This window comes from Colletotrichum costaricense (genome assembly GCF_030867565.1).
Source record: "Colletotrichum costaricense strain IMI 309622 chromosome Unknown Scaffold_11.1, whole genome shotgun sequence".
Lineage (NCBI taxonomy): Eukaryota > Fungi > Ascomycota > Sordariomycetes > Glomerellales > Glomerellaceae > Colletotrichum > Colletotrichum costaricense.
The window spans coordinates 1,577,777-1,605,745 of record NW_026848240.1 but is presented as its reverse complement, the minus strand read 5'-3'; the positions used below and the strand labels follow the sequence as shown (position 1 = coordinate 1,605,745).

Below are 27,969 nucleotides of genomic sequence, written 5' to 3'. Positions count from 1 at the left end.
TAGGGTTGCTCGAGTCAATCACCCGAAAGGCTGCGGTAAATAAAGGGAAGCTAAATCTACAGTAATATGTCTAGCGCTTCCTCAAACACGTGCTTCGTGCGCTCCTATGTAAAAAGCGAGACCGAGCTACGGCTAGAAAATAGATTATACCAAGTCTAACGTCCAGTTCTTAGCGATCTAGGCCCGAGGAGTTCTCATCGCTATCTACAGACTATACTGGATCCATTCATTGCACATGGGTAGTGTAGTATGTCGCAATAGTGACTATATCTGACGGAAGTTAGTGTGGGGGTCGTTCATTTGACTTTGGTCCCTGTGTACTTTGCATATCGCAATGCTGAGCAGTGATCATGATACATGCCGTGGCGGTTTCCAGTCGAATCACCGCTTGTAGTTACTTGAGCTGAGCGTGCCACGCTTCGTCAATGGCCCATGGAGACGCGCGCCATGCTTCAAGTGGGTTTTGAGTTCCGTACTGGGCCAATTATCAATAGTCTTTACAAGTTCTCGAGGTAGCAATGACCTGACTCGCGGGTAGTTTAGAGAATAACCCGAAGTAAGTACGCAATCCAGGCGGCCGGTCAAATCTCACATGTAGTTTGGGCTGATCTCAGCGAGCCAGACAACTGGTATTGGCCTAGCTTTACCTCTTCATGACGTTGTCGTCTCGTCTGAAAGAGATAAGAACCAATTTTGTTAACGGCATCCTTGCAAGACTCCTTGTTCTAAAATTGAACTGGGATTTACGAATTAGAGAGAGCAGCAGATCAGCCCCCAGAAAGGACCCAGCCCCATGGGTGCTAGTCATTTGGTGCGGATGAAATGAAATCACCCCCAGCAAGGATCCCGCCATTTCAGGCCACAAGACTTCCTCGGGAGTCGACGGACTATTCTACGTTCTAACTCGCCGGACAACAAGAAACCCTGGAGCGAGATGCGGGACGCTGGCCCCCGCCGCCCCGCGTTCTTATCAGGCCAAACCGAGGCTGGCCAGGAAGTCCCAATTGACCGTGGTGGATCTGTGGAACACTTGAGGTCTACGGATTCACGGAGTATTGGTACAAGGCCGGGACCCTGTCTCGGCCGAGATTGGACTGGTGAGGCTGGGGAGCCTTTCCGAGAGGTCTTTGCAGGGTCCTCTTTAGCCGCGCCCACATGTGCTCTATCCGCGCATGGAGCCTTGTGTCAGTAAGTACTCCGTACTAGTTAGAAGGAATGTAGTTGGTTCAAAGCCGGAACCCGGTCGTGTCTGCCCCACACTCCGGCGTATGGTTTCGCATCCGGGCCAACGTTTGCCATGGACCCCGCCGCCAGACAACGGTGTGACCGTGCGGCCGCCATGAATCAGTTCTCAATCACATAACCGAGATATCTAGCCATATTTGATATTCTGAAGGATGAATGAGGGAAGTGATCTACAGATATCAGCTGGGATGGTTTCTGCTAATGGCAATCGACGGGAATAAGGTTTGATGTCAGCCTTTATCTTGAGCAAGGACATCCATTGCCAGACAAATGCTGTTACGCTGTTCTTCACAGATTGGGGGGGTGCGGCAAGCCGTAAATCGAAAGTCAATCGATTGGTGGAGCCGATCTTTACGGCTGTCAGTGCTTCTCACTTGCTAGGATCGCCGTATCTCAAGTTGCTGGGGTCACATCCTGTTGCGGGTTAACGTCGATTTAAGCTTTCGCTCACGCCTCATTGTTTGGCAAGCTTGGCAAGGAGGCCACAGCGCTCCACAAACGCCGTCGCACCGAGTGCGGCCGTCATGAATCAGGGACTCAGACGGCCCGCACAGCCGTTGTCCGCGGCTGTCAACGGATCTCAGCTTCGCTGGGGCTTCTATTGCGGGAAAATGGTGCTTGTTGAGGCAATGCTTACCGCTCAGCTGACGCTCCGGCGAGGATAAAGCTACTGCTTGTAGTACACAACGATCCCCTGGCTTTAATGTGACTATGGGCTAGAGCCACGCCGCACGGTTTCTATCCATGCTTTGACGATAACCTCCTCTTCCTCGGCTCTGTCCAAGGTTGTTGATGATTCAAAGGGTCGATTGGTATTTTGAGCATGACCTACCGAGTCTTGTTAATCATTGTCTCAATTCCAATTATAGAGAGAAGTTCTTGGCTAGACCATAAGGTTCACAATGCAAGACAGCTTTGTTATTGAGATTCGTATACGCGGCAAGATTACTCAAGGCTAGTTATTCATGCACACTTGGGGGGGGTGGTCTAGACTCCAGAGATAACACTGCATTTGCGGCGAGCTCACCGGCGAGGGGAGCGAAAGGCCTGGTGCTCCGGCTTTGAACTGTCAAATAGATGCCTCCGAGCGAAAACGATTGACAATGCCGATGGCTTCCCCACCAACTTGATGCAGACAGCCTCTCGTCCTAAAGCATTCCCATCATACTCTGCCACGATTGGTCGTTACTGCTACTCCCTGTATGGGAGTTGTCCCCTCCGTGACTACCATCACCACTGCCATCTCCATTGTTGTTACTGCCGTCACCGCTACCTCCATTACCTCCGGAGGTATCAAGCCCTGCGGAGCCTGTGTCCACAGGAAACCCGCTCCCACCGTCACTGAAACCCCACCCTCCATCTATCATAGACTGTTCAAAACCCGATAGACCCGTAGCATCGCATAAACAGTCGCAGTCACCTATATCTTCATTCGCTTCAAAGTCGACTTCTGCGTAGGATCCGTCACATTGTTCCGGAACCAAGTCTTCAGGTAGCCAGTCCCCGGTTCCCATGCTAGAGGTGGCGTTCATATCGATGCCGGGGTCTCGAAATGGACCATGAGGATGCGGCGTTTTAGATTCCGCCCTTCGCTTTGCGTCCTCGATGATCTCGTCTACGTGCTCTGATCGAAAGTCACGTAGCGCCGTGTAAGCCGCCACTTGCCCATCGTGATTCAGGTCAGCCCAGTCAGCCAGAGTGCAGTCGTGGTACATGTCATGCTCGTAGAGGTAACTCATGGGCTGGGCCCGGTGGATGCCTGCAAGCTTTATGCGATCGTGGATGATGAGAGGGCCATGCGGCTGGACGACAAGCCTGCCTGCTCTCTTTTTAATTTGCTGTCGTAAAGTAGTCACGCGACCCTTGTGGAATATGGTTCGGTCTGTAGAGGTGTTTTCGAAAGGCAGCCCGCGAGCTTTGAAATTCCATCGACACCTGTCACGGAAAACCTGTGATCGATGCATCGCAACTCCCATGCTGCCAAGGACCTGAAACGCTTCAAGTACGCGGTGTCTGTTTTCCTCCCAGTCATGGTCGGCCATCTGAATTTGATTTTCTTTCCCAGTGACTGGAGATGGAGCATAGAAGCGACGTTCCCTGAGAAGGTGAAGCTGCGCTACTGACCATGCATCAAACGGAAAGGCCCAAAGATGCTTAGCCGACGAACAATCCCCACACTTCTTTTGCGGGTGATCGGCCTCCTCCTTGAGAGTGCGCGCTTCGGTACAGTCCCATGGAAAGAGGCCTTGGTGTCGAAATATCGGCGCTCGAAAGCCTCCCCAATCGGTCCAGTACTCTACCAAGCTGTCAACGATGTCCGTGTCGTTGTGGTGGGCGAATCGGCGGAATCGAAGGAGAAACTCCTCAGTGTGACCGTTCGCGGATGTCGCTTTTGAAGAGGGAACTACCCGCCTAGTGAATCCATCGTGACAACCGATCCGGCTTACAAAGCTCATCAAGTATTGAACTTGAGATGCCTGACCGTCATGTTTCTTCTCCTTGCGGTGTCGGTGATAGACCATGAAGCTGCCGAATACGTTGCGGTCTATCAGGGCATCACAGAAATTTTGGCAGTTGTTGCTTCCTATGTTCCACTCTGAGATGAAGGTCAATTTTTTGTTCAACTTCAGACTGTATTCGTTTTGGATAATCAGCATGCATAGGTGCGTGAAAAGTAGATTTTGGGGACAAGGGGAAAGAAAGTGGAACCAACTAAGGGGCAAACTTTCGTCGAAAAGTTTGTTGACGATGGAATGAATGTAGAGCTCGACACGCTCATGTAGAAGTGTACGGAGCTTCTCGAGAATTTTTTTTCTTGCCTTGGACTTTTTCCCTTCGTGCTTCGACCCTTTCCCTACATGTAGGACGCCTATATAATCTAGACTGGCCTCGGCCACATCTTTGATAATTTCGGCCTCGGCATCACGATCCTCTTCTCTCAGACTCCAGAATGGACTGCCTACTATCTGTTTCATGAAAGCCTTCACTCGGCGGTTTCTCGGTATATGCCTCTCTGTCTTGAACAGCTGTCTATCTTTGCTGAGAGCGAAGCACCTGGTCACTGAGCTTGTAGGAGTATCTACGGGATGCAACTGAAGACGATCTCGAACCGTGAACAGCACGCCACCCATGGATCTGGAAGAATAAATGTAAGAAAGAATTCTCAATCCACACAAAAAAGGAGCCAGAGAAAAAAGGGTACAAACTGAGGAACTCCATTTTCGATTAGCAGCGGGCCCATCATCAGACTCATATGGGTGTTCCCGTACGGGAGATCCTCGTGAATCCTTGTAATCTTGGCTGCAGTCTTGGTGACAGAGGTGATTAGATGACTGCGAACGCCACTCTTTTTGCTGTCCTCTAACATGCCAAGACGGCAGACTTCAGCCAGCTTTGAGGAACAATGTTGTGACTTGAGTCTGATCAAAGGACACAGCGGGTAATGACGGGCGCGGTCATTCTGGTCAAAAGGATACAGTTCTTTTGATTGGTCAGACTCGGCATCGCCACCGGCACATTGACAAAACTCCCTCGCCTGTTCGTCGGATAGACAGGATGACAAGACACAGCTCTTGTGGAACTTGCGTACTTGCTCGGAGTCGTGCTTGCAATCGGGGTGTCGAGCGCAAGTCTCACAAAAGACCGGAGCTTGCTCTCGATATGATGACTTGTCACACGGACAATCGGCACCGCACCGAAAATGAATACCCTGGATGGCTTGCTTGCACTCAGTGCATTGGAGGGCGGAGAAGTTAATTGGGTCCTGGCTGTGTTCATCAGATCTGGGTACCACTATGGAGAATTGAAATAGAGCTTAGTCAATAATGATTCTTCCCTATGATAGTGCCAAGTACTAAGGCAGTGCTTACATTGTGGTGCTCGTGGCCGAAGCCGTGTGCCCAGCTTGTATTCAGGTTCTCGATGTTCGACCACGTTGAGCTTTGATCAGATTATTTCGTCTTCGGAAGATGGACACAACAGATCCAAGGTCAGCGTAGAGAGTACTCACTATTGTCAATGTCGAGCATGCCTGCGTTCGAACACTCAGTATTAGCCAGATACGGCTCCAGTATTGTTATTGATCCCTTGAGTGGAGTACGTGCCTGCTGCTCGTAGAAGCATCTGAGCCAAGTATTCTCTTCTCGTAAGATTCTCGGAGTTGCCATAATTGAGATTGGCTAAAACATCGTACACTCTAGAGAAAATCAGCGTATTGCGATGTTAGCGAACAATCTGACAACTAGCGCTACGGCCATGTTGATGTTGATGAAGGAAACTCACAAAGCGTCGTTCACTGCCAAGCGAGTGGCTCTCTTGGCAAAGGCTTCGAAGCCAAGCCAATCTTCATGTTTCGGTTGTGAATCAGCTGTCGGCGGTTCGGGAACATTTTCACACATGTCGAGGAACCGCAGTATTTCATCCAGGTCTCGATCGATACCGCTCCAATCCAGATCACTGAGTTCTTTATTGAGCGTTTTTGGATGATGAGAATCAAGCTTCGCCCAATCAACCCTTGGACTCGGGGGTAATTGAACAGAAGAGGTCCGTAATTTCCACATGGTGATTGCGGTGGGATGAAAGGTGCGCAAGGTAGACGTCAAACGCAGTGAGAAAGTCCAATGTGTTCAGTTTGGAAAGGGAGAAGGCGGAGTACTATTGAAGGCAGCTTGAATCAATAAGGGGGCGGGTATGAGAGCACAATGGCATTGCTGGTTGACACCACTTCGGAATTATACGTATCGGGTAAATGCTGAGATGATGCAATATCTGACACGCGTGCATTCTGGATCTACTTGTCGTGTTGATCCGCCCAGACCTGAGGTCTGCCTAGGTGCCTTAAAGAGGCGAACCAACATCAAAGGCCGAAAACCAATCCAATTGGTCGAGCCATTTGTTTATATTTCATGAGGTAGAACGCGGCCATGATTGGAGGCGTTCTCTGGCGATGCCTGACGCGTAATGGCAGCTTGGTCAAAAATGCACTTTCCCTTGCTATACTTTGTCACAGCAAGAAAGAGGGGAACTGCAAGCCCACAATGTCTTCGCCTCTTGACACGGAAGAGTAACGTCTTCCTGTTGATTCAATTTAGTAACTAAACTTGTCTTGACTGCTGCTTTACCCCACGAGTAACTCTTTCAACTTGAGCATGTCTGTGGCACGCCATTCTCTGGGTGCCTCCGCGTCCGGGGCTGGGTCTATGAACTCTACGACTCTGGCTGGTGCTTCGGCAGCAGTAGCTACGATTCTCAATGAGATCGAAGACTTTAGCGGTTCAGATATTTTCGGTAAGATTTACAAAGGGCCCATCTTCAGTGGCTAATGTGATGCTGATTGTGTCTAGTTTGGCTAGGGCTTGTGAGAGAATCGCAGAATAAGAAAGTAAGGGCGCAACGTGCAATGAACTTGCCCGACATAGTCTCTAGGGGCCAAGAATCCGTGAACCTACCTACGATAGAGTGAACAAGGTTTGCATATACCCAGAAGCGGCGCCTCAATTCTTGAGAGGTAATATTGGTGTTTCTATGTTCTGACGACGATCTACACCACACCAGCACAGAGGACGCTGCCCGTATCATTCAAATTGCTGCTCTCTGCTCCAAAGCGGTCTACAAGAAGGATCCGGGCCATGTTGTCCCCCAACTCCTGGACTATGCCGTTAAAGACAGACACTGGATAGAGCCCACCAGAGACGGCTCAGGGAAGGCCGCCGCTCTTTTTGAGATCTTGCCGACTGATCCGTCATCTCAGCGAAAGGCACTAGTCGTTGCTGTTAGAGAGAGTGCAAGTTCTGTCGACTGGCTGGTCAACCTGAATAGCGACCTAGCTGAATGTTCTGACTTGGTGGTGAGTACAGCTAATCATGACCTCAACCAAACAACCGAAAGATTCAGCTCCTGGTTTATGGTCCGGGATCGAGTTGTGAGACTAACTTCGGTTATTTAGAAACTCCCCGAGTCACGTTTGAAACCAACGCTGAAAGTGCATCGCGGGTTCGCCCAATGTGCCAGAACTGTTGCTCCAGGACTGGTAAATCAGATAAAAGCTGCCCTAAACGAGGCTCAAACAGAAGATCAGGAGATAGAAATTGTTTTCACAGGTCATTCTGCTGGCGGACCCGTTGCATGCCTTCTGTTTTGCTGTCTTCTTACAAGCCAAGTTCTTGGTAAGGGCTCCAACATGAACAGATCGTATTTTGGTTACGCTTAAAGTGTCAGAACAGAGCATCAGGCTGACAACACGACACAGATCTGCCCTCGAAGAAGCCGAAGCTGTCTTGCGTAAGCTTTGGTTGTCCTCCGTTGTTCAACACCGACATTGACGCCCGCCTCACCAAACTCTATACCGGTAGCAACTTCCTCCGAGGGAATATACTCGCCTTCGTCAATGTTGGCGACCCGGTTCCACGCATGGATGCAGCGTACGCGACAGAGCTTGCGCGTATCTGGTATCGTGTCGGAGGAGGCAAGTGCCCGCCGGCGAGCGATTTCCAAGACTTCAAGCCACCCAAGCTACGTTTGAATGGCCTCGGTCAACTGGTTGTTCTATTCGAAAACGAACAGGAGGTTGATGAGGACAGGGACGGGGACGGGGACGGGGACGGGGACGGGGACGGGGACGGGGACGGGGACGGGGACGGGGACGGGGACGGGGACGAGGACGAGGACGGGGACGAGGACGAGGACGAGGACGAGGAAGAGGATGATGAAGAAGAAGAGAGAATCATGGCATGCCAGCTTAGCCATGGCGATCTTGAACACCAGGCCTGAGCGGATGTTGCGGCGCACCGCATGAACCAATACGTGAAGTGGATAACTCGTATCGGTGACGGATCTTTAATGGTCGCAAGGATTGGGCGGATCATAGCAGGTCAAGTATGAAGTGCCTGTCAAGAGTTTATGCTAAAAAGATGCTCAGAAACAGGAAAGGTTGGAGGGATCAAACCATGAGATCCTTGCATATTCGTCAGGCGGAGAGAACAAGCTGAGATTCCATTTGATGACGCCCAAAAATTCATTCCGCAATTAGTATGTGGAAGCCTATAGTCATGTCTGCTCAGTTTGATTCACCCCCTGAAATACAGCGTTATGTTGATCGTTCTGGATTTACAACTTCCAAGTTTACATCTACATTGAATAACTCACTAGACCCCCCTTCTTCACTATCTGTGGTAGGTGATTCTCTCCAGATTCAGTGATACAGTCTGCAAAGTCTCTGCCGCAGACTCGCCAAGGTAGAAGCTGTACTCTCCAGCCTCCAGGACCCACTCTCTCGTCGACTCATCAAATGAAGCAAAATCCTTTGCCGAGATCGCCAACCTGACCGTAGCCTTCTCTCCCGGCTGTAGCCGAACCTTGTCAAACGCAGTGAGTACTTTTACCGGCGTGTCCGCCGACCTCCCCGTCTTCCCGGCGTACACCTGGACTACAGTGCCGCCGGCGACGGGACCCGTGTTGGATACCTCCACCGAGACGTCAAACTTGTTTCCAGCAGAGTTATTCTTCGTCACTTGAAAGCCTGTGTACTCGAAGGTTGTGTACGAAAGACCGTATCCAAAGGGGAAGTTCAGTACCTCCTTTGCCACACGGTCGTAGTGCCTGTATCCAACAAATACGCCCTCGGCATACTCGACCCTGAGCACTCCATCATCACCTCTCTTCCCAGGGAAGTTCCCATGTGCGGGAGCATCCTCAACGCGAGCGGGAAAACTGACAGGCAGTTTACCCTCAGGGTTTACGGCACCGGTGAGCACATCAGCAATGGCATTGCCGCACTCCTGGCCTGGGAACCACGACTGAGCCAGAGCAGACACCTTGCCAAGCCAGGGCATCGCGACCGCCACGCCGGTAGAGTTGACTACGATCGTCTTGCCGCCGCTAGCCTTCGCGACGACATCAATAAGCCCATCCTGGTCGTAGGGCAGGTGGAACGATTCCTGATCGCGGCCTTCCGTCTCCCACTGCGGATCATGTCCGGTGAATACGATAGCAAGGTCCGCTTCGGCAGCCACCCGCGCAGCTTCGCCCTGAAGGTCCGCGTCTCGGTCTGATTCCAGCCCGAAGCCCATTCGCACACCTGTGCGGCCTTCCAGGATCTCAAGACCGATCTTGGTAGGCGGTTTGCTGTGGATGCGGAGGCGGTAGGTTTTGCCTGCTGTAAAAGCATGTTTTGTTTGCGGTTCGTTGGCGGCTTGGAATAAAGCGCCCATAGGATCTGCGCAATTTCCTTTTTGCTCAAAGACGACCTCGTCATCTACAAACACCTGAGTCGGGCCTATGCCTGAGCAGGCGATGTAGTGCGAACCCGTCTCGGAAGGCGTGAAGTCGCCAACGATGTCGAGTGTCTTCCACATTGACTCCTGGGAGCCTAGCGGGGAGTAAGCCGAGTTTGGATAGCTATTAAGGACCGAAACAGGCTCGGCATCCTCCTTGCCAAAGTCGTAGAACACTCGGCTGAAGCCAGGTTTCCCGTCCAGACCGACGATGGTGCCGACCCTTCCGTCGTGGGTGATAGGCGGGAGAAGACGCTCTTTGTGAGCACCTTTTGCGTAGGTGAACTCCACGTCGGAGCCCAGGGCCTCATGGAGGGCGTCCCAGGGCGGGAGTCTGTAGTGTGCGTTCACGCTTGCGCTGCCGCCGCCGTGGGCGAGACCGTCTTTGGCGTAGCCGATGAGGGCAATCTTCTTGCCCTTGACCTTTTCCTTCGTGAGTGGAAGGATGTTGTTGTCGTTCTTGAGGAGGACAATGCCTCGCGCGCCCGCATCCCGAATCAAGGCACGGTGTTCGGGGCGATCGATTGCCTTTTCCACGGTGATGGTCGGGTCTTTGAAGCCGTTGAGCTGTTCCGTCCACTCGAGTATCGTACGTACGCGCTCGTCGATATCAGCCTCAGTTACCTTGCCACTCTTCACGGCATTGAGAACGGCTGCGGGCTTGCGTATTCTCGGAGGCCCGGGCATCTCAATATCCATGCCGGCCTTGATTCCTTCCGCCACGGAGTTGGTTCCGCCCCAATCGCTCATAACCAGACCCTTCCATCCCCACTCCCCTCTTAGGACCTCCTTCAGCAACCACTCATTCGAATCGCAGTGCTTTCCATTGATGAGGTTGTAAGCAGACATGATGGCCCAAGGCTTTGCCTCTTTGACCGCAATCTCAAACGGCTTGAGGTAGATCTCTCTCAACGCCCGCTCACTAATTGTCTCGTCCACCGTTGTCCTTGCAGTCTCTTGCTCATTGGCGACGAAATGCTTAATCGTCGCGCTGACGCCCAGACTTTGGCACCCCTGAATCATCTCCGAGGCGAGCTTGCCTGCAAGGAAGGGGTCCTCGCTGTAGCTCTCGAAGTTGCGCCCTCCAAGCGGGTGGCGATGGATGCATACTGTGGGCGCGAGGAGACAGCGGGCTCCCTTTGCTTTGGATTCCTGGGCGAGAGCCGCGCCGACGGAGCGGGCTATGCGTCGATCAAAGGTCGCCGCTATGCTACAGGCAGCCGGGAAACATGCTGCTTTCGTGCTGCCGTCTATCGCAGCGCCGCGGGTGCCGTTGGGGCCATCTGTTGTCTGTGACAATATGGTCAGTCCTGAGCCTTTGGAATATGGAGCTGTTGGGGGTATGAATACCTTGATTGCAGGCACCCCTTTATCGGGGACATCGCCAGTTTCGACAAAGTTGCGGCCTGCGAGAAGGCGGATCTAAGAGTGAGGGGTCAGTGATATGACGGTACAGAGGTTACAAGGAACGTTACCTTTTCTTCAAGAGTTAATGTCTTGAGAATAGCCTCAATATCTGTCTTGTCTGCCATTTTGAGTGATATTCTCGCCTTCAACCAATAATTCTCGTCTCGGCTTTCTCATTGACATCAACTCATCACGGCCTGGGGGTTCATTTATTGCCCGGCGATAATGCCCCGCGGATGAGTTGAAGTGGGGTCCCAACGGAGGTCGGAACTCGGAACGGCAAAGGCATACTGATGGGGTCTCCAGAATCCCTCCGCATTTTGTGAGCTGCCGTGTGAGGGGATGGCGGATAGCAACGAGCAATGACGATTTGCAGACTAAGAATCAGCTACACAAGTTTTCGCCAATAGAAGCGTTTCTTAATGCTCAATCAGGACGAGTCGATTCACCCGCGATCGGCTGAAATGGATCAAGTTCGGAAGACGGCCGGGAAACTGAACCGGAACATGTCTCCGGTAAGGTGCGGTGACCTCCGCGGCTTCGGCCGTCTTCTAGATACCACATGTAATGTTGACACGAGACCGAGACACCGTCGAGATGTCCTGGTCCCGAAGTCAAAAGAGTTGAAATGGGCATGGATCTGGGCTGGCTTTGCGTGTACTGACCGAAGGACCCTTGAACTGCACTGGCAGATCGGGAGAGTCATGCTGACTCATTCGGTTGAGTTCAATCCCCATTTATTGACCCCGCGCCGACCTAAGCCCTCAAGTGTGTTCAGCCACTCAAGTTGCTGTGGCTGCGCGGAATTTGTTGGAATGAGCCACCAAAGCTTCATCCTGCTAGCGGCTCCCAAGCTGACGTGAGAAAGAGAAGGTCGTTTTACAGCAACGCAGAATCAGATCAATCGACAAGTCTGCGCGTCAAGTCCGGCCACCTGTGGCAAGCTTGCGGGTTCCTGATTATCAAAAGATCCTACGGGTAGATCCCCTGCTATCGGGCTGCGGCAGGTCACCAGATGCAGCGTTTCGCTGGCAGGTCATGCCCAGAGAGCCCGTTATGCGGTGCCACATGTTCTCAGGCCCATGTCAGGTACAGATCCACACGGTTGAGGCGGTCAGCGGGAAGTCTAACCAGTAAACCGGGACAAACGGCCTGTTGCGACACCGCCTAAGAAGAGCCCCTGAACCTAGCGACGAAGGTTTGGGAGTGTCCCTTTTTCTGCTCATGTTGATTGAGATAAATGGATGAAAACAACATCGAAATCAGCAACTAAGACAATGCTGATGAAGTATGCGGAGTTTGAAAATCCAGGTGGGTGTCTAGCGGCGGACATGTCGCTCGGAAAGTTCAGACGGCTGAGCCGCTCGGGGCTGAAGTTGGCCCGCCTCACATTGCTCAGCTGCAAAAGTCACCGAGGGGCGAGTTGAAGCTCTTTTGTTCTGTTCGCTTACCTCTTCGAGGTGCTCTCCAGCTTGAAGCAACTTGAGTCCGACAAGATGGTATCACTTGACTATAACCAAGAACTAGTATGCTGCTTGATGCAGTGCCTGACGCAGGGGAACCTGAAAGAGACCTTCGAGATGAATCAAAGTACTCAAAACAAAGCCTAATGTCCACTCGGTCTTTGTCTCGTGCCTGAGCCGCCGCCCGCGTCCTCCGCTCCGCCAGTTCCAGATTTCCCCCAACTGCAATTGGTGCACGTCATCAACTGCGACAGGACGTTCCACCAGAATAGAATTCGCCCTTTTTTTGCCCACGCTAAGATCCCCCTCTTGGACACTCTGCCCGTGTGTTCCTCCCTCTCGCGACGCGGCGACGCGGGTCAGGCGGAAGCCTGCGTTCGGTTGACTAATCCTCCCATACTTAGTAGGCGTTGAACAGCCTTGACACAGTTCATAAACCGTTCCTTTTGCCTTCTTGTGCTTCAAGTCCTCCTCTTGTGAGACTCATGAAAACTGTTGAATGCTCTCAACGTAAACCAACATAACCCGGCAAGCAAGATGGCTTCGACAGACGCCAATCTCGCTTCCATATTACGAGAGTCTCTCAAAGACCCCAACGTACGAGGTTTCCATCGGGATGAGGAGGATACGTCCTTGCACACCCTCCCCAACGATGAGGAGTCCGTGACGGCAGCCGAGTCTGACGACGACAACGTCAACACGGCAGAGCCGAGCATGTCGTCAAACGGCTACACCTACGGCACCTCTCAGCCGCCTTCAACGACAACTGCAAAAGCCACGGATTCCCTCCGGGCACTAGCAAACGGACGCCGGCCGACCATTTTACCAGAGCAGCCAGCACAAGCTGACGATGCCTCACCTCCGCCGCCGCCAACCCGCGCTCTGGCGCCGGACCTCCTCCGTGGACTGCTGATGATGTTCATGGCAATGGACCACAATGTAGTCGGCCTCAACGCCTGGCCACATTCCACCGGTGCAAACCACCAAGAATCCGACTCCGCCGTCGTCGAGCGCTGGAACGGTCACTTTGGCTACGCCGTCCGCATGCTCTCGCACCTCTGCGCCCCCGGCTTCACTTTCCTCCTCGGCATGGGCGTCGCGTATTTCGGCCGCTCCCGCCTCAAGATGGGGTGGTCCTCCGCCCGGATGGCAAAGCACTTTGCAACGCGCGCCGTCATTTTGACGGCCGTCTCGACGGTCATGGGGTTCGTGCTGACGCAGGGCCAGCTGTGGTTTCTTAACATGGTCCTCGTGGCGCTGGCGGTGGATTACCTCCTCGTCGGCCTCTTGTGGCTCGCTATTAACGAGACGGAGCCGTTGTTGGCTAACCTGCTCGATCGTTTCTTTGTAGGTACCGGTTGTGGAGGTGGTCGTCGTCGTCGCGGCGACGGAAGTGAGAGGACGCCTCTCCTCGTTCATACAGGCCACGATGATCCGCCCAAGTCGAAGGCTTCCGCTCGCGCACAACAAATTTCATGGCACATCCACAACGCCGTGCTGCTTGTTCTCGGCTTCGTCACGATTTGCTGGAACCACTGGGTGTCGCCGACCCATGGAGCCTGCGCCGCCGCCTCGTCTTCTCCTGTCACCGGCACGGTAGCCAACGACTTTTGGCGCTTCTGGTTCTTTGAAGTCAACCGCCCGCACGTCATGTCCGGCTTCCCACCTCTGGCGTGGCTCTCATTTGCCATCTTGGGCCTCCTCTACGCGCGCATCATCCTTGCTCGTCCCTTGTCGTCCACGAAGCTGGCATGCGGCAACGTCGCCGCGGGCCTCATCTTCAGCGTTCTCTTCGTTCTCACACGCGTACTCCGCATTGGGAATCTATCTGAAGGATGCCTCCGGACCCCGGATCAGGCGGCGAGCCCAGATTCGAACCCGTACCTCGTTTCCGTAGCGTCCTTCTTTTACGTCGTGAAGTACCCGCCAGACTTTGCCTTCTTCGCATACACTCTGGCTGCGACGTTCTTCCTGCTCGCCATCTTTGGTTCGGTGCCTCCGCGGGTTGCGACAAAGTGGCTTGGCGTTCTTCTCGTGTTTGGCACGTCGGCGCTCTTTTTCTACCTCACGCACCTCATCATCCTCTTTAGCTTGTGCATGCTGCTCGTTGGGCTCTTTGGGCGCGAGAACGGCCTGCCTCCACCAATGGACGGTCGGCCTGCGGTCGGAGTCAGTAACATTTGGGTTTGGTGGGCAAATTGGCTGGTTGTTATGGCGATTATGTATCCGCTGTGTAGGTGGTACAGCGCTTTCAAGAAGACGAGAAGTGCGGATTCGGTGTGGAGGTTCTTTTAGAGTTGACGGTCCGCCATGTCGTGATGGGTAGCTCCGATGGCGACATTTTATGGTCATCTAATCAGATGACTCTCACTCATTTTCTTAACAAATAACACCACATCTTTTCATGACTGGGCTCCTGGCAAATACATGTGACTAGAAAACATCGAGTACAGCCGACTTAATTGGTGGGCAATTGACAAAAGAAACGCTATGAATTGAGACTATTCAATCTGAGGGGTATGGACGAGGAGGGCGTCGGCCCCCTCCTCAAGGCCTTCACAGTTTCAACACAACTACTAAACCATCCAACCATGGCCACATCAATAAAAATACCTCACTTCCATCTCGGCTGAGCACCCGGTTGAGGGTATGGCTGAACCCTCACTGACCTCCTTCTCGTAGCCCTCTGAGGCCGTGTCGCCGCCGGTGTTTCCGCTGCCGCTACCGTAGGCGCTGCTGGGGTCTTCCCAGTCCGAGCCCGTGTCCTCGCAGCCGGCCGGCCAGCGGCGGCACCATCTGAGCTAGGAGCCGTGGTAGTTCCCGTCTTCCCCATCACGACCGCAGATGTCGTCTTCGGCTCCCTCTTCACCCTCTTCGTCGCCGTTGTCGTAGCTGTTGTCGGCCGCGTCGGTTCCGAGCGAGTCTGGCTTTCCACCCTTCGAGCAGTCCGTAGGTTGCGTCCTTTTATCGGACTTGACGGCACAGTCTGGGGCGCTTGCGTCGCAGGTGCAGTCGCCGTCGTCGCAGCTCTGCCAGTCTTTGCCCTTGTCCTCAGCGCCGGCGCTCTCTTGGATACGCCAGTCTTGTGAGCGGAGGAAGTAGGAGCAGACGTCGGTGCCGGCGCCAACACCAATGGCTCAGAAGATCCCTCCGTCGTCTCCGCGGAATCAGTCGGCTCCGATTCAAGGTACTCCGTCTCCATAGTAGGGTCCTCCTCTGGCGGAAGCTGGTCTGTCAGCCTCCGTGCGGCAGTCCACGCCTGGACCCTTTTCCGGCGGGCCGTCTCCTCATCTTCCTCCTCGTCAACTGCGTCGACATCGACATCAACGTCGACGTTGACGCTCTCACCAGCTAACCTCTCCGCGACCCTCAGCTTGGTCCACGAAGACTTCATAATCTGCCGCTGCGCCTCAGACTGCCGCAACCACTTGCAAAAGCGCTCATTCGACCTCTTCCACCTCCGGTCTTCCTTCTCCCTCGCTTCATCCTCCGCATCGTCATCCTCTTCCATTGGCACAGTCACCGGCAAAGGCGGCGCCTCTTCCACGTGAATACTCGGCGACTGCTTCCTCAACTGCTCCCGATCCTCCAACGCAGTCACAGCCCTTCCGGCCTCAAAGTACCGCCCGGCAGCCGAGATGGCCATCTCCTCCGCCGCCTCGACGTTCGACCGCGCGAGTAGGCACACGTCGCCATGGGTGCCGAGATCACGCCGCACGCGCTCCCTTCGGTCCTCGGCGGCCGCCAGCGCGGCGCGCAGTACGTCAATGGCCTCGTTGGCGTCCTCGAGCTCCTGCATCTGCCGCTTCATGAGTGAGAGCGACGTCTCGCAGATGTCGCGGGCCCGGGCCAGGGCCGCGTCGGCCTGGAGCTTGTCGCGCTCGGCGTCATCCCGCTCCGTGATAGCGCATCGGGCGTCCGCAAAGTCAATGTGCTTGCCACTGTGGCCGCAATTCCGGCAGACGTCCGGGTCCATCTAGCTGGACTGTCACTACTCCAGTAGAGCAGAAATGTACACTCTTTTCCGAGGTCACGGCCACGTTCGCGCTTGACTCAACCCCATGTCAGCTCACTCAGCCTTACTCATCGAGATCGCAAATGAAGGCATTTTTCAAGTAATGTGCCCCATGGGCAGATTCCCGCTGCGATCAAGCACGGGGTTTGTCTCACCTTTTGGTGGTTCGAAGATCTTGTTTCCCGCCGGTGGGGATATCAAAAGGAGGCTGTAGATGATGTAGGTAGGGGTCTAAAGGTGGACATTCGGACAGGAAAGGGTCCTAAGGTGAACGGGAATGAAGGAAAAGAAACCACCTCTCTCTCACAGCTTAATTGGAAGCACCTGGGCGGCGGGGGGTCACGATCCTCTTCATCATTGCAGAGGACCCCATTTTGCTCCAGGTCCAGGGGGATGTATGTGGATCTTTTGGAAGAGTTAGCGATATTGAGTCGACTCCATTTGTGCCCAGGTGAACGGCCCAAGGTTCGTATGAGGATACGTATGGACTCTCGTATGCAGACACGTAATGCGTCATTGGGTGTTGGATAAAGAGTCAAGAGTCAGTTGTGCCGTCAGATGCAGGTCTGGCAGCTCCCTAAACCTTGGTTTATGCTGAAGATCGTTCACAAACATGTCACGCGATGGCATCATGGTTGTGCTCAGTGCTGAGAAACTCTCGAGCAAACTCTCAAACCCCAGGAAACTATTCGTTTCCAACAGCCTGGTGCTGGTACCCATGCCTGCCGGCAGGAAGAGCAAGAAACCCCTGGCTGCAGGAGCTTCCTGCAAGTTTCCACACCATTGCATGGCTTTGATACCGATTCGCTCATCCTTTCTCTGGTCTCATCAATGAGAAATCCAAGTTTCGGGGGAGTGGTTCGTTTCCAGCCGTTGCTCAGCCAAAGAAAAGGAGAATGGGGGCATGGAGCCATGGACGGATATGTTCTTCATAAAAAAAAGCAAAAAGACATGGGTTGAAGAAAAAACTGACTTTGAACGTTGGGTTTTCTCTTTGCAGTTCTCCACCGAAATTGCTACCAAATAGGGGAAAGCGGCTCAGGTGGCACACGGATACGGCGGGATTTTCATGACTCTCACTTTCGGTTACATTGTGACCCCTGACAAGGAGCTCCAGTTTCTGAATGGGACCGCCCCTCTGAGGGTCTTGTGAGCGTCAGGGGTTGGAGAAGGAGGAGATGAGCCGATCTCCAAGTTCCCAACCGTTTCTGTCAATCCAATATCCCGGAGTCAGCTTGGTCTTTGTTTCATAAAGTTGTTCATAGCTATAATACAAGTGTCACAAGTGTACAAACTTTCCATTCTAGAACCCTTCCACGCAGGCATCCCGGGGTTTTGGGGGTCTCACAGTCTCAACCCGCGTCTCACTCTAGTACGGCCTGACCCGCCGCTTCTGCCGAGTAGCACCCGTAGTTCGTCGGGCCCGGCCCGTTGCCGCAGTAGCACCAGCACTTTCGGACTTCTCGATGTTTCTGAATGCGCGGCCCAGCGCCTCTTCTATCGAATCATCAGACGCCGGACGAGAGCTGTCCTTGCGCTTCATGCTGTGTCGTGTCGCCCTTTCATTGGTATGCCCCCACAGCAGTCTGCGGGGACTCGACATCGTCTCGGGTGATGAAGACATGGGCGGTGAAGATGGTGGCGTTGGACGCCTGACAAATTTCTGCTCTTCATCATCCTCTATCTTGATCGAGTGAACAGGTGTGGAAGAGGCCACTTGAGTGGGAGTCTGAGCCCAACTGTCTTCTTCGTCCTGTACTGTGACACGATGTGTACAACCTGGAGGAAGGCCGACGGATGGTGAATTCATACAATCGCGGAGGAAGTCGAGTTTAGGGTCGCGGATTTTTTGCCCCCGACGATATTTCCAGTCATCTAGAAAGTACTGGTATCGCTGCTCTTCATCCTCTTCGAGCTCTTCGGGATCGGCGAACTCTTCCTGCTGCCACCACCTAGCCCGTTCTGATGCTTGTGCTGCAGCGCTTCCTGGCGCTTCCAGTCTCGTGTCTCGGCTGGTCGGTCGGGTCGCCAGGTACGTCTCAATCGCCAGTTCCTCGCGAACCTCCGCCACGTTCAACAAGTCGCACATTGCCATCCTCTGTCTACACAGTGACACCAGCATCTTTTTTTGGTTGATGCGCGTGAGCACAACGCTGTCGCGAGTTTCCTCCGCCTTGCGCAACGCCCTTCGCAGAGGGCCGAGGACGGCTTGCGAAATTACCATCTCCTCCGCCATCTTGATAGCATCTTCCATCTCACGCACGGCAGCATCTGCTCATTGGCACTCCCCGTCGAACTCATCGATCACGTACTCTGCATTTTTGATAATACGCTCCAGTCGTTCCCAAGCACGATCGGTCATAACTCGCGCGGCGACGGAGGATTCAAGTTCCATCATTGCGCAATTTCTATGCTTGATGGTGGTGTGATTGCCGCTTCTTCCGCAGCCTCTGCATGGCGTCGGATCCCATTCTGCAAAGCCACCGATGTATTCTGACTTCCACAGGGGTTGCATCTGGCAGGCGTGAGCACACTGTTGGTTTTCCACGGGAGCGGATCCTCTCACCTTGAGTGGCCTTCTCACCGTAGACCTTACTTTCTTGATCGTTGTGTAGTATTAACGAATGGAGTAACCCGAGTCCGAGTGAGTCTTATTTGCTCTCCTGAGTATACACTCACTTTAAACAGCTCGCTGAGGATTTGTTACGAAAGTGTGTTGGACAAGAAAAAGCAGTGTAAGTGGAAGCGTGTGGATGCGGGGGTTTAAAGGCCTAGTCCTCGGAGACGCGGACGCGTCAAGCAACGACGCGTTGAACTGCGTTATTGCACGGATCCCCTTACCAGAGTTTCACAGGGGCACACTTGATCGCTGGCACCAGCTTAAACTCAGACATTTAAAGCCACATTCCTGTAGTAGGTAGGCAGGGCTTTAAGAGCAGAGAGTGTAAGACAATTCGCAGGTTCTACGCGTTATCATAGGTAAGATGACGCGTGTATCCTACAGTACTGTCTTTCCATCGGGGGACTCAACTCCACCAGGATGCCCGGAAGTTTGGTGGGGTGATCACCCAGAGGGCCGGGCAACGTTACCTAGGGCGCACCGTATCAGCGGGAATTGCCTTCCTTCATACATCTCCGTCTCAACGCTCTCGTCTCTTGTCGAGGGTTAGCGTCCATCAAATGGCGGAAAAGCGCCAGTGGTAGCGGGCTCTGGCGCATCAAGGAACAGCCTTGCATTCGGCGAGGCAATATCACAGGTAGCTTGATAAAAATGATCCAACTGTCAGGCTAGTATTAGATGTGTATGTGCCATCATCCACGGGGAGGAAGCTCAGCTACTCCGGAGCAAATGTCAACCTCGAGAGTAGTACGGTCGGTACCGATGGCGTTGACCACAACTCATTTGTCTCCGTGGTCTCCTCGCCGATGGCAATGTCTGGCCATTATCGCTGACACCAACTCTCCGATCAAATTCAGATTGCGCATGGAGGGTGGCCAAAACCCAGTTCGCGACGGCATGATACTTTGTCGTCCCTTCTCTCATCACGCAAGTCCATTCACCCTCACTCGGCCGAATGTCGTCGCTCGCGAGGTAGGTCGGCGGAGTGATACTGCAAACCTCCCGCTGAGGTCCTATATTTTCCTTGTTTTCTTCAGAACGATCGTGATCCCTTAGGCTGTGGTCCGTGATGCGTCTAGGGTCAAGGGCATACATCCTCCTCGTGGCTTCATGCAACCGATTAACCAAATGACTGGACTTGTTGATCGTGTCTCGGTGGCCGTCGAAGTTTTTTGTAAAGTCGGCCCAGCGGGTATTATGTTCTTCACGCGTTTTCCTACGGCGATTCCGCGCTTCCTCAAGTGCGGCTTCAAGAGACTTAATGTAGACGTCCTCGCGGGCCAGCGTCTCGTGCAGACGATCCTCGTCCTGCTTGAAAGCTTCCACCCGATCGTTGATGTTTTCTCTTTCAGCTATTGCCACTTCGCAGTCCGCAGCGATGGTAAGCACCTCTTTGCGATTGGCGCATCGTTGATCTCTGACGGAGAAACACAGTTTGGGGTAGACGCTGCCACAACCGCCGCAGGGTACTCGACTCCAGTGGGCCTTAATGCTCTCTATTAGACCACTCATTGCGGATTCATTTGGAAATTGCCTTGCAAGATGTCGTTGAATAAATTGAAGAATATCGATGTATTTAATCCAGGGTACGGCAACGTAGTTCGCAGCGCGTACAACAGGCCAGGTGACTTGTCAATGTGAAAGGTTCAGCGTATTGGGGCTTAAGTAGGAGGGGTGAGATAATCGCGTCCACGCCACACAGCGAGACGCGATCAAGCTACCAACGCGTTGCGGGGCACTGAGAGCGCGGGGCACATCATCCTTCCCAGGGGCCATTTTCGTCAGTGCTCGGGTTACATACACTCTGCTTAACTCCTACAGATATTTACAGCCATAAGGTACAGCATGACTGTAGCTTGACTAAAGTCTGACTGATGGCCTGGCATCTTCTCTATCGGCTTCGTGATTGATGGTGCAACAGATGGAGTACATACATATGGGCGTTTGGGGCTACTCTCACTACGCCAAGTCCTCCCTTCCAACTTACATGTGATATTGCGGCAATAATGTCCTGTAAAAGGTATCAAGAGACGGTTTCGCGGTCAATGCGTACCTGATTTATGTTGAATCATTTTCACTTCATTACGGTGACCTTACCATGAGCTCAACAATCATTCCGCATGCGACTTTACAGTCTATTGAAACTGGCAAGCACCGCTGTGCAGGGGTCTCTGCATACGCCCATCAACGTCTCCAAGGCTACTTACGAGGTCGCCAAAGCGACAATACGGTTCATCTCTGAGGCATCCGACCCTCCAGTGAGAGGCTAGTGGTGGATTACCCGCAGCATCCTTGTAAGGCGTTGATTGGATTAGAAGGATGCATGTAAGTATTCACGCAGTAGGAAAGAGTCGTCACACGTTTTGAAAGTTCATATAGTTATGGCAGAGGATCTACTTTCTGTGTATGTATGTAATAAAGAAGAGCTATTTGGAGCGAGGGCAACTCGCCGGTTCCCTGGGGGTGCCTACCTAGTACCTAAGGTACCTATGGACGTGATGAGCTTCGACCATGAGGGTTGGTGCCAGAGACACGGGAGCTGCCAACCGACCTAAATCCATCTACCATCAAAGTCACTAAGCAGCTCATTGTGTGATGTTACGCCCCTTCATCACGGTCCTACCGGTAGTAAACCTTATCGTTACATTCCGCTTTGAAAAGACTGAAGCCCCCAGGATTAGCATAATGCACTCCATATTCACCATCCGTTTCTCTGCAACATCCTGTCTCTTTTGCTCAATCCTCGTCCGAACTACTACTCGGGTCGTACGTCCAGCTCCATATTCTAATCAATTGGTACACACGCAGGTTCTCAAAACGGCGTTTGTATCTTCGTCACGAGCACGGCTCGCTTACCACCTCATTGCCTTGCCACATTTATCTCTCTACATCCGGGCATATCGCTTTCTCCCCCATTCGTAATGGTCGATTTTGGGAGTTTCTGATCACAGGACTACCTTCCTTGTGTGTCAGCATTTTCAATCTATTGCCTCCATACCGCCAATCGCCAACACAGAGTGGCGATTCGATTACACCCTATCAGAAAGCATGCAAAGCCTGCAGATCAGGCAAAATTTACACCAGTTACGATCAAAAGTCAACAAAAAAGCACGCCGGAATCAATGCGAAAGAACTCCTGATATATCAGATTCCACTCAAGATACAGCTGCTAGTCATGGAACGTCTGGATCCCGTCGACATATTCTGTCTGCGACAAAGTTGCTCCATGCTCTTCTCGGCATTCGAACATGCTTGTTTCTCTAGCCTTCAAAAGCCAGTAGAGCTACCTAAAAGTCATTCAACATTCGAAAACGAATTAAGTCGATCATTTCACATCGCTTCCGACCATCAGTACTCAGTCAATCATTTGCGGCATGGACAAAAGAAACTCAAGGGCTGTGGCGATTTGCAAAGCGGACTCAGGCCAATTGTCGAAATGTATTTGAATGATCCCTCTGCTAAAGACAAACGAGAGATCGCACACAGGTTAAAACTGAATGCCGTTTGCGAAGTTTGCTTGAGGAGTCATCCTACACCTACCACCCTGGTTTGTCCCAAAGTTGACGATTATCAGGAAAAGGGGCACGTGTTTTGCACCAATTACAAAAGAATTCACCACAAGGCTCTATTCTCTGGGAATCAGCTTATCAAAGATCGCCCGATATGTATTGGCTGGGAGAGAAAGATCCAGATATGCCCTCATCAATACATGTCCCTGCTTGGCATATTCAGATGGATAGAGAGAGCACCCGCTCAGAAGGGCTCGAAGAGCCTAAGCTTGTCATGTCAGGTTTGTCAAATGCCCTTCCAGTCAAAAGGACGGGAACACTCTCCAACGCTATCTATCTCCAGCAACCATTTCTTGCATTTACACTGGACTATGGTGGTATGAAACGTACCAAGCGGAAAGCTCGTTACAAAAGACCTCATTCGGCAGGGTCTAGATGCCGTAGAGGAGCGATATGGCAACGAATACCTTTCTCCACATCTTACTTTCAGTTCCCACCAATTCATGTCGCCTTTCGACTGGGAGTGTCGTGTCTGTTCCAGGGAGGCAGGTATAGAAAGGCCGGACTGCTATCAAAGCAAACTTTGGCGTCACATTCGTTCACAGTGTTGCGCTTGTAACAGCTCGGAACACATCGATGCAACAGGTATCCTCATGATGTCCAGTGTCTCTGGCAAAAGAGGCTACTCTTGGCATCAGGTCGATTGGAGACTCTGCTATGCAACGTATCAGTGGGGAGTTGATTCCAATCGCATCCCGCTTACAAGAGATATGTACTTTTCAGGGATTAGTTTGCATCATCAAAGTACTGACATAAGACAACTCAGCCTCATAGGGAGAATGGAAATGTCGAAGTTGGTTCGCTACCTCGATCCGACATCGTACCATAGCAACACACATATGCAACAGCACAGAGGTTGCATCAATAAGGCTTGTTCGAATTCTCAGAATCGCCATGAGTGTTTCTCAGCAGAATTATGGGTAATTTAGATTGTGGAGACACATGGCATTTCGTGGTGTAAGGTAAGTAGTTAGTTTAGACCATGGTGTGGCATCGCGGAGTCAGAGATCAGGAGGCACACAACTAAGTAGTTGCCTTCTCATAGCCATTATCATTGGTTTACTTATCGCCCCATGGTTCCTATAGAGTAATACGTGTGGAATATGCAGACAGTAGAAAGAATGGTAGCATCAGTAGTAGCAGCAATAGCAGTGTTAGGGAAGCCAGGAATAGAGTCGACGTGTTGAGCGGGAACCATCATGGTGTTATCACCTAATTTGAACTACTTAGGAGGCAATCCGTGCTCATGGCCCCTCAGAATATGCTTGGAAAACAAACCTCAAGTGCCAGAAAGCATAGATCTCTGATGAAATACAGAGTTTCAGCTTTCAGAGCCGGAACCGTTGTCCCCAGCCAGGTGATGACAAGATTTCAGGGAGAATCACACCCGGAAATCTAGTGCCCAGGCACACATCGGATCTGGCCGTGAGTGCGGTCGCAACCTAGAGCCCCTATCGTGGCACCTTAGTCTATAGAAACTTAATACCATTCAAGGCCGACGGCTGTTTTTTAGGAGACAAGGAAAATAACAGGATGTCAGTATCTCACTAGGGGCAGGAGAATGCGATGTGTGCAGGATGGAGAAGCGCAGCTAGCACCACGTTAAGATTTGGCAAAGAGATCAACGCGTTTCTTACAATGAAACTGCCAGTGTAGGAGCTCAGATTCCCCGAATGACAGTCAATTGCAAAATAATTGGACAGGTTTGAGGTCTCTTCAACGGGAGGTGGTCACGTGTAGCACGCCATCGACTCCGACGATGGTGAATCAATTGCGCGAGCTGCAGGCAAGCTGACGCGACACACTAGACACCCACACAGTTGCATCAGCCCCAGTTATCAAATATTCCTTGTTTTTCCCACAGTAGCGATACGTCGACTGTAGGAGTTCAATCTCGATGACAACTTTTCGTGGGCAGAAAAAAAGAATGCCCATCAGGAGTCAATCGAAGGTTGTGACGAGGTTACAAACTGGTGGCATAGGGCTTAGCTTTAACGCGGAGATCCAGGAAAAGTAAAGGAAATGTGGCTACCCTTGGCCAAGCTACGACAAGTGCCGCAACTAACAGCATGGCATATATGGACTTACCATACAACTTCTGCATCTCCTCGGAATACAACCGTTTAAGCTGCTGCTGGAGGGTCAGCATTACTGAATAGGTAGCCTGTCGTCATCTACCTGTGGATCGCCCTTCGGTATCAGACCGAGATTTGGAGAAAGCATGCCCCTTTCCTACCCATTAGCACCCTCAAATGCTCGTCACGCCTTGTGGCGACGTTTGATGACAGCTTAGCTGGAGAGTAAGCCGTTCGCTCGGCATGCAGTCCATGTTGAAACCCCTGCTGGAAGAGATTTATCAAGAGACACTTATATAGAATGGTTCGTCTGTCCTGCATGCGGGCTGGGTTTTGGTTTGAACTTTCGCTTTGTGCAGATACCGTACGTCATTGTTCTATCTTTTGACGATGAACAAGATGTCCTCGCAACATCCAGTTGGGAAGCCGTCACCAGCCGGGTCCGATACGTCGTCTGACCATGGCGGCCTGGGTTCCAAATCCGCTGTTGACGACAAGGTTACCGTCGATGCCGCGCCTCCGACAGCGCCCGCGCTTGCATCGCAGCAGACTCAACGCATGGAAGCGGCAATGGGCGATGCCATCCTCCGCTTTTTCAGGATTCGGAAAGGACCGAAGGCAGAAGAGTACGACCTCGACGCGGTGCGTATATCGACTCATATGGACTTGCGAAAGACCCCGGTGGCGTCTAACATGCTCAACAGATTGCCACGCAACCGAGTATTTGGGATTCCGAGAATGTCGAGGAGTACAAGAGCCTCTACATCCACCCGCAATGGGAGAACTGGGCTGCTTTTGATCCCAGTTTCCGATGGACATGGAGAGAGGAACGTGCTGTTAGGCGTAAAGTCGACTGGAAAATCATGGTACAATGACCCCGACAACTCGAAGAAGAACGCAAGCTGATCACTCACAGGTCTGGGCTTGTGTCATGTTCGCAGCCCTCAACATCGACCGGAACAATATCTCCAACGCCGTTTCCGATAATATGCTTGACGATCTCGGGTTGACGCGAGGCGACTACGTGAGTTATGAGGAGACTGGCTCCTCTGATACCCGCTAACCCAACTTAGAACCTTGGTCAAACAATATCCCGGGTTGGCTTTCTTGTTGCCGAGCTTCCATCGCAGTTGATTTCCAAGCGGTCAGTAGTCCTTGCCTGCCATCGTTAATTCGTACTGATTGAGCCTTGCAGTATTGGACCCGATCTGTGGATTCCCATCCAGATTTGTCTCTTCTCTATCATCTCTGGAGCGCAATTCTTCTTAAAGGGTCGAGCGTCCTTTCTTGCGACAAGATACCTCATGTAAGTGTGGTTGTTGCTACTGAAAGACTAAATTACGTGTACTTACGACCCGGTTTCTAGTGCAACCTTTCAAGGAGGTTTCATCCCGTAAGTCTTGGCCCTTGACAGGCCTATTCAAGCTTTTGACTAACTCCTTGGCAGAGACACTATCCTCTACTTGAGTTATTGGTACACAGGCACTTCAGTTAGCAATCCCGTCCCGGACTTCTGCACTAAAACACCCTCCTAATGTCTGTCTCCAGCTTCCGATTCGACTGGCCTGGTTTTGGATGTCTTCGCAACTAGGTACGTCATTCTACACTCCTCTCGAGCTCCTTTCAACTCCGACTGATAGGCCTTTCTAGTTGACATCGGTGTTGGATTCGCTGCTGTCGGTCTGGTTTCGATGCGCGGCATTTTGGGATACGAGGGCTGGCGTTGGTTGTTCCTCATCGAGTAAGCCCCCCCCTAATGATCTTGCGACGCTGTTAAGTTACTAACATCACGTTACCAGAGGTGCTTTCACTTGTAAGTCAACAAGTTTCGCTCCACAATGTTTCGGCTACATCGCTAACAATATCGCTTTAGTCTGTGTCGGACTGTGCTCATTCTTCCTTATGCCTCAATGCCCTGCCAAGACGAAGAGTTGGTGGAACCCCAAGGGTTACTTCAACGAGAAGGAGGAGAAGATCATTGTCAACTCCGGTACGTCTCCCAGGAATGTAACACCTTTTCCAAAGCTGATAAACTCTGCCAGTCATCCGCGACGATCCCCAGAAAGGCGGCATGTACAACCGACAAGGTCTGTCCGTCAAGCAGATCTGGGAATGCTCCAAGGATTATGACATGTGGCCATTGTACGCTCTTGGCTTGCTCTTCGGCTTGCCAAAGTACCCTGTCAACCAGTACCTTACTTTGTCGCTCCGAGACCTCAAGTTCAACGTCATCCAGACCAACCTGCTCTCAATCCCGTGGATCATCGGGTCAAGTATCACCATGTTGGCCATTACGGCTGCTAGCGAGCTCTGCAACAATCGCAGTTTCGTCGCCATGGCTGAGGATGCATGGTTATTGCCATGCTTCATCGCCCTGATTGTAATCGCGAACCCAAGCCCCTGGGCTTACTTTGCTATTGCGACAGTTTTGTTATCATTCCCTTAGTAAGTGCGGACGATTCCGCTTTTTCTTTTCTAATTGCTAATCTCTGCCAGCACGCATCCTATTCAAGTTGCGTGGACTAGTAGGAATGCCGGATCCGTCCAGAACAGAACAGTGTCCGCATCGTAAGTCTCTATAACTCTCATATCGGTGATGTGAAATATAACTTACAATATGCTTGTAGCCTGTACAATATGTGGGTTCAGGTCAGTGGTATGATCGGCGCAAATAGTAAGTAACTCTCCTTCAGACTCAACTTAATAGAGGATGCTGACTAGCCAAGTCTATCAACCAAGTGATGCCCCTCGGTACTTCAAAGCCAACAAGGGCCTATTGGTCATTTGTATCTGGATGTGTGTAAGTAGACAATCATCCTACCTCAAGATTGAATCTCACAGCTCACATGTTCGCAGGTTGTACAATACCCCTTCACCTACTTCTACTATCGGTGGAGGAACAACAGCAAAGCCAAGAAGTGGGATGCTATGACACCAGAGCAGCAACACGACTACCGTGCCAACACAACTGATAAAGGCAATAAACGGTGAGATACATGGACGCCTGGTGAACTCATCTTCTTACTAATCCTTCATAGTCTTGACTTCCGATTCGCCACCTGATCAATCCGATCGATTCAGGTGCTAAGATAGATGGTATGACAGGATTCTGTGTCGTCTTGTGGCTGCTTCTTTGTTTGAATGGTGTATGAAGACAAGATTAACACATAGTACTCTGTCTGCTCAATGATTCTCAGAGCTCTGGTGTCCTAGCCTGGCGAATGAACCAAAATTCAGCTTTCAGTCAATGAATTGATGTCGTAATTATGGCAGTAGGGCGGGCTTTGATGATTGAACTTAGACAA

At 52.0% G+C, this 27,969-nt stretch overlaps 9 protein-coding genes across 9 annotated transcripts; 4 read left to right on the top strand and 5 right to left on the bottom strand.

Moving 5' to 3' along the window:
- Nucleotides 1–2,393: 2,393 nt before the first annotated feature.
- Nucleotides 2,394–3,902, bottom strand: CCOS01_10872 (uncharacterized protein; the record flags this gene model as incomplete). Its single annotated transcript, XM_060459025.1, has 1 exon — nucleotides 2,394–3,902. The coding sequence occupies one exon, from the start codon at nucleotides 3,900–3,902 to the stop codon at nucleotides 2,394–2,396; it is 1,509 nt and encodes a 502-aa protein (XP_060310827.1).
- Nucleotides 3,903–6,392: 2,490 nt separating this feature from the next.
- On the top strand, nucleotides 6,393–8,013 carry CCOS01_10871 (uncharacterized protein; the record flags this gene model as incomplete). Its single annotated transcript, XM_060459024.1, has 4 exons — nucleotides 6,393–6,531; nucleotides 6,804–7,090; nucleotides 7,190–7,409; nucleotides 7,493–8,013. 4 exons carry the CDS (start codon nucleotides 6,393–6,395, stop codon nucleotides 8,011–8,013), a joined length of 1,167 nt encoding a protein of 388 aa, XP_060310826.1.
- A 392-nt stretch (nucleotides 8,014–8,405) lies between these two features.
- Nucleotides 8,406–11,241, bottom strand: CCOS01_10870 (uncharacterized protein; the record flags this gene model as incomplete). The annotated part of the gene is made up of 3 exons (XM_060459023.1): nucleotides 8,406–10,937; nucleotides 10,991–11,094; nucleotides 11,214–11,241. 3 exons carry the CDS (start codon nucleotides 11,239–11,241, stop codon nucleotides 8,406–8,408), a joined length of 2,664 nt encoding a protein of 887 aa, XP_060310825.1.
- A 1,681-nt stretch (nucleotides 11,242–12,922) lies between these two features.
- Nucleotides 12,923–14,680, top strand: CCOS01_10869 (uncharacterized protein; the record flags this gene model as incomplete). Its single annotated transcript, XM_060459022.1, has 1 exon — nucleotides 12,923–14,680. One exon carries the CDS (start codon nucleotides 12,923–12,925, stop codon nucleotides 14,678–14,680), a length of 1,758 nt encoding a protein of 585 aa, XP_060310824.1.
- A 319-nt stretch (nucleotides 14,681–14,999) lies between these two features.
- On the bottom strand, nucleotides 15,000–16,361 carry CCOS01_10868 (UbiD family decarboxylase; the record flags this gene model as incomplete). The annotated part of the gene is made up of 1 exon (XM_060459021.1): nucleotides 15,000–16,361. One exon carries the CDS (start codon nucleotides 16,359–16,361, stop codon nucleotides 15,000–15,002), a length of 1,362 nt encoding a protein of 453 aa, XP_060310823.1.
- A 1,408-nt stretch (nucleotides 16,362–17,769) lies between these two features.
- Nucleotides 17,770–18,636, bottom strand: CCOS01_10867 (uncharacterized protein; the record flags this gene model as incomplete). Its single annotated transcript, XM_060459020.1, has 1 exon — nucleotides 17,770–18,636. One exon carries the CDS (start codon nucleotides 18,634–18,636, stop codon nucleotides 17,770–17,772), a length of 867 nt encoding a protein of 288 aa, XP_060310822.1.
- A 1,116-nt stretch (nucleotides 18,637–19,752) lies between these two features.
- On the bottom strand, nucleotides 19,753–20,532 carry CCOS01_10866 (uncharacterized protein; the record flags this gene model as incomplete). The annotated part of the gene is made up of 1 exon (XM_060459019.1): nucleotides 19,753–20,532. The coding sequence occupies one exon, from the start codon at nucleotides 20,530–20,532 to the stop codon at nucleotides 19,753–19,755; it is 780 nt and encodes a 259-aa protein (XP_060310821.1).
- A 1,363-nt stretch (nucleotides 20,533–21,895) lies between these two features.
- On the top strand, nucleotides 21,896–22,912 carry CCOS01_10865 (uncharacterized protein; the record flags this gene model as incomplete). Its single annotated transcript, XM_060459018.1, has 1 exon — nucleotides 21,896–22,912. A coding segment is annotated over one exon (1,017 nt), but the record flags the coding sequence as incomplete, so codon positions are not given.
- Nucleotides 22,913–25,063: 2,151 nt separating this feature from the next.
- On the top strand, nucleotides 25,064–27,727 carry CCOS01_10864 (major facilitator superfamily transporter; the record flags this gene model as incomplete). Its single annotated transcript, XM_060459017.1, has 17 exons — nucleotides 25,064–25,306; nucleotides 25,369–25,530; nucleotides 25,581–25,688; nucleotides 25,738–25,808; nucleotides 25,860–25,970; nucleotides 26,031–26,057; nucleotides 26,112–26,154; nucleotides 26,213–26,255; nucleotides 26,315–26,405; nucleotides 26,464–26,477; nucleotides 26,538–26,654; nucleotides 26,707–27,109; nucleotides 27,161–27,232; nucleotides 27,292–27,338; nucleotides 27,391–27,464; nucleotides 27,521–27,651; nucleotides 27,703–27,727. 17 exons carry the CDS (start codon nucleotides 25,064–25,066, stop codon nucleotides 27,725–27,727), a joined length of 1,782 nt encoding a protein of 593 aa, XP_060310819.1.
- Nucleotides 27,728–27,969: the final 242 nt, after the last annotated feature.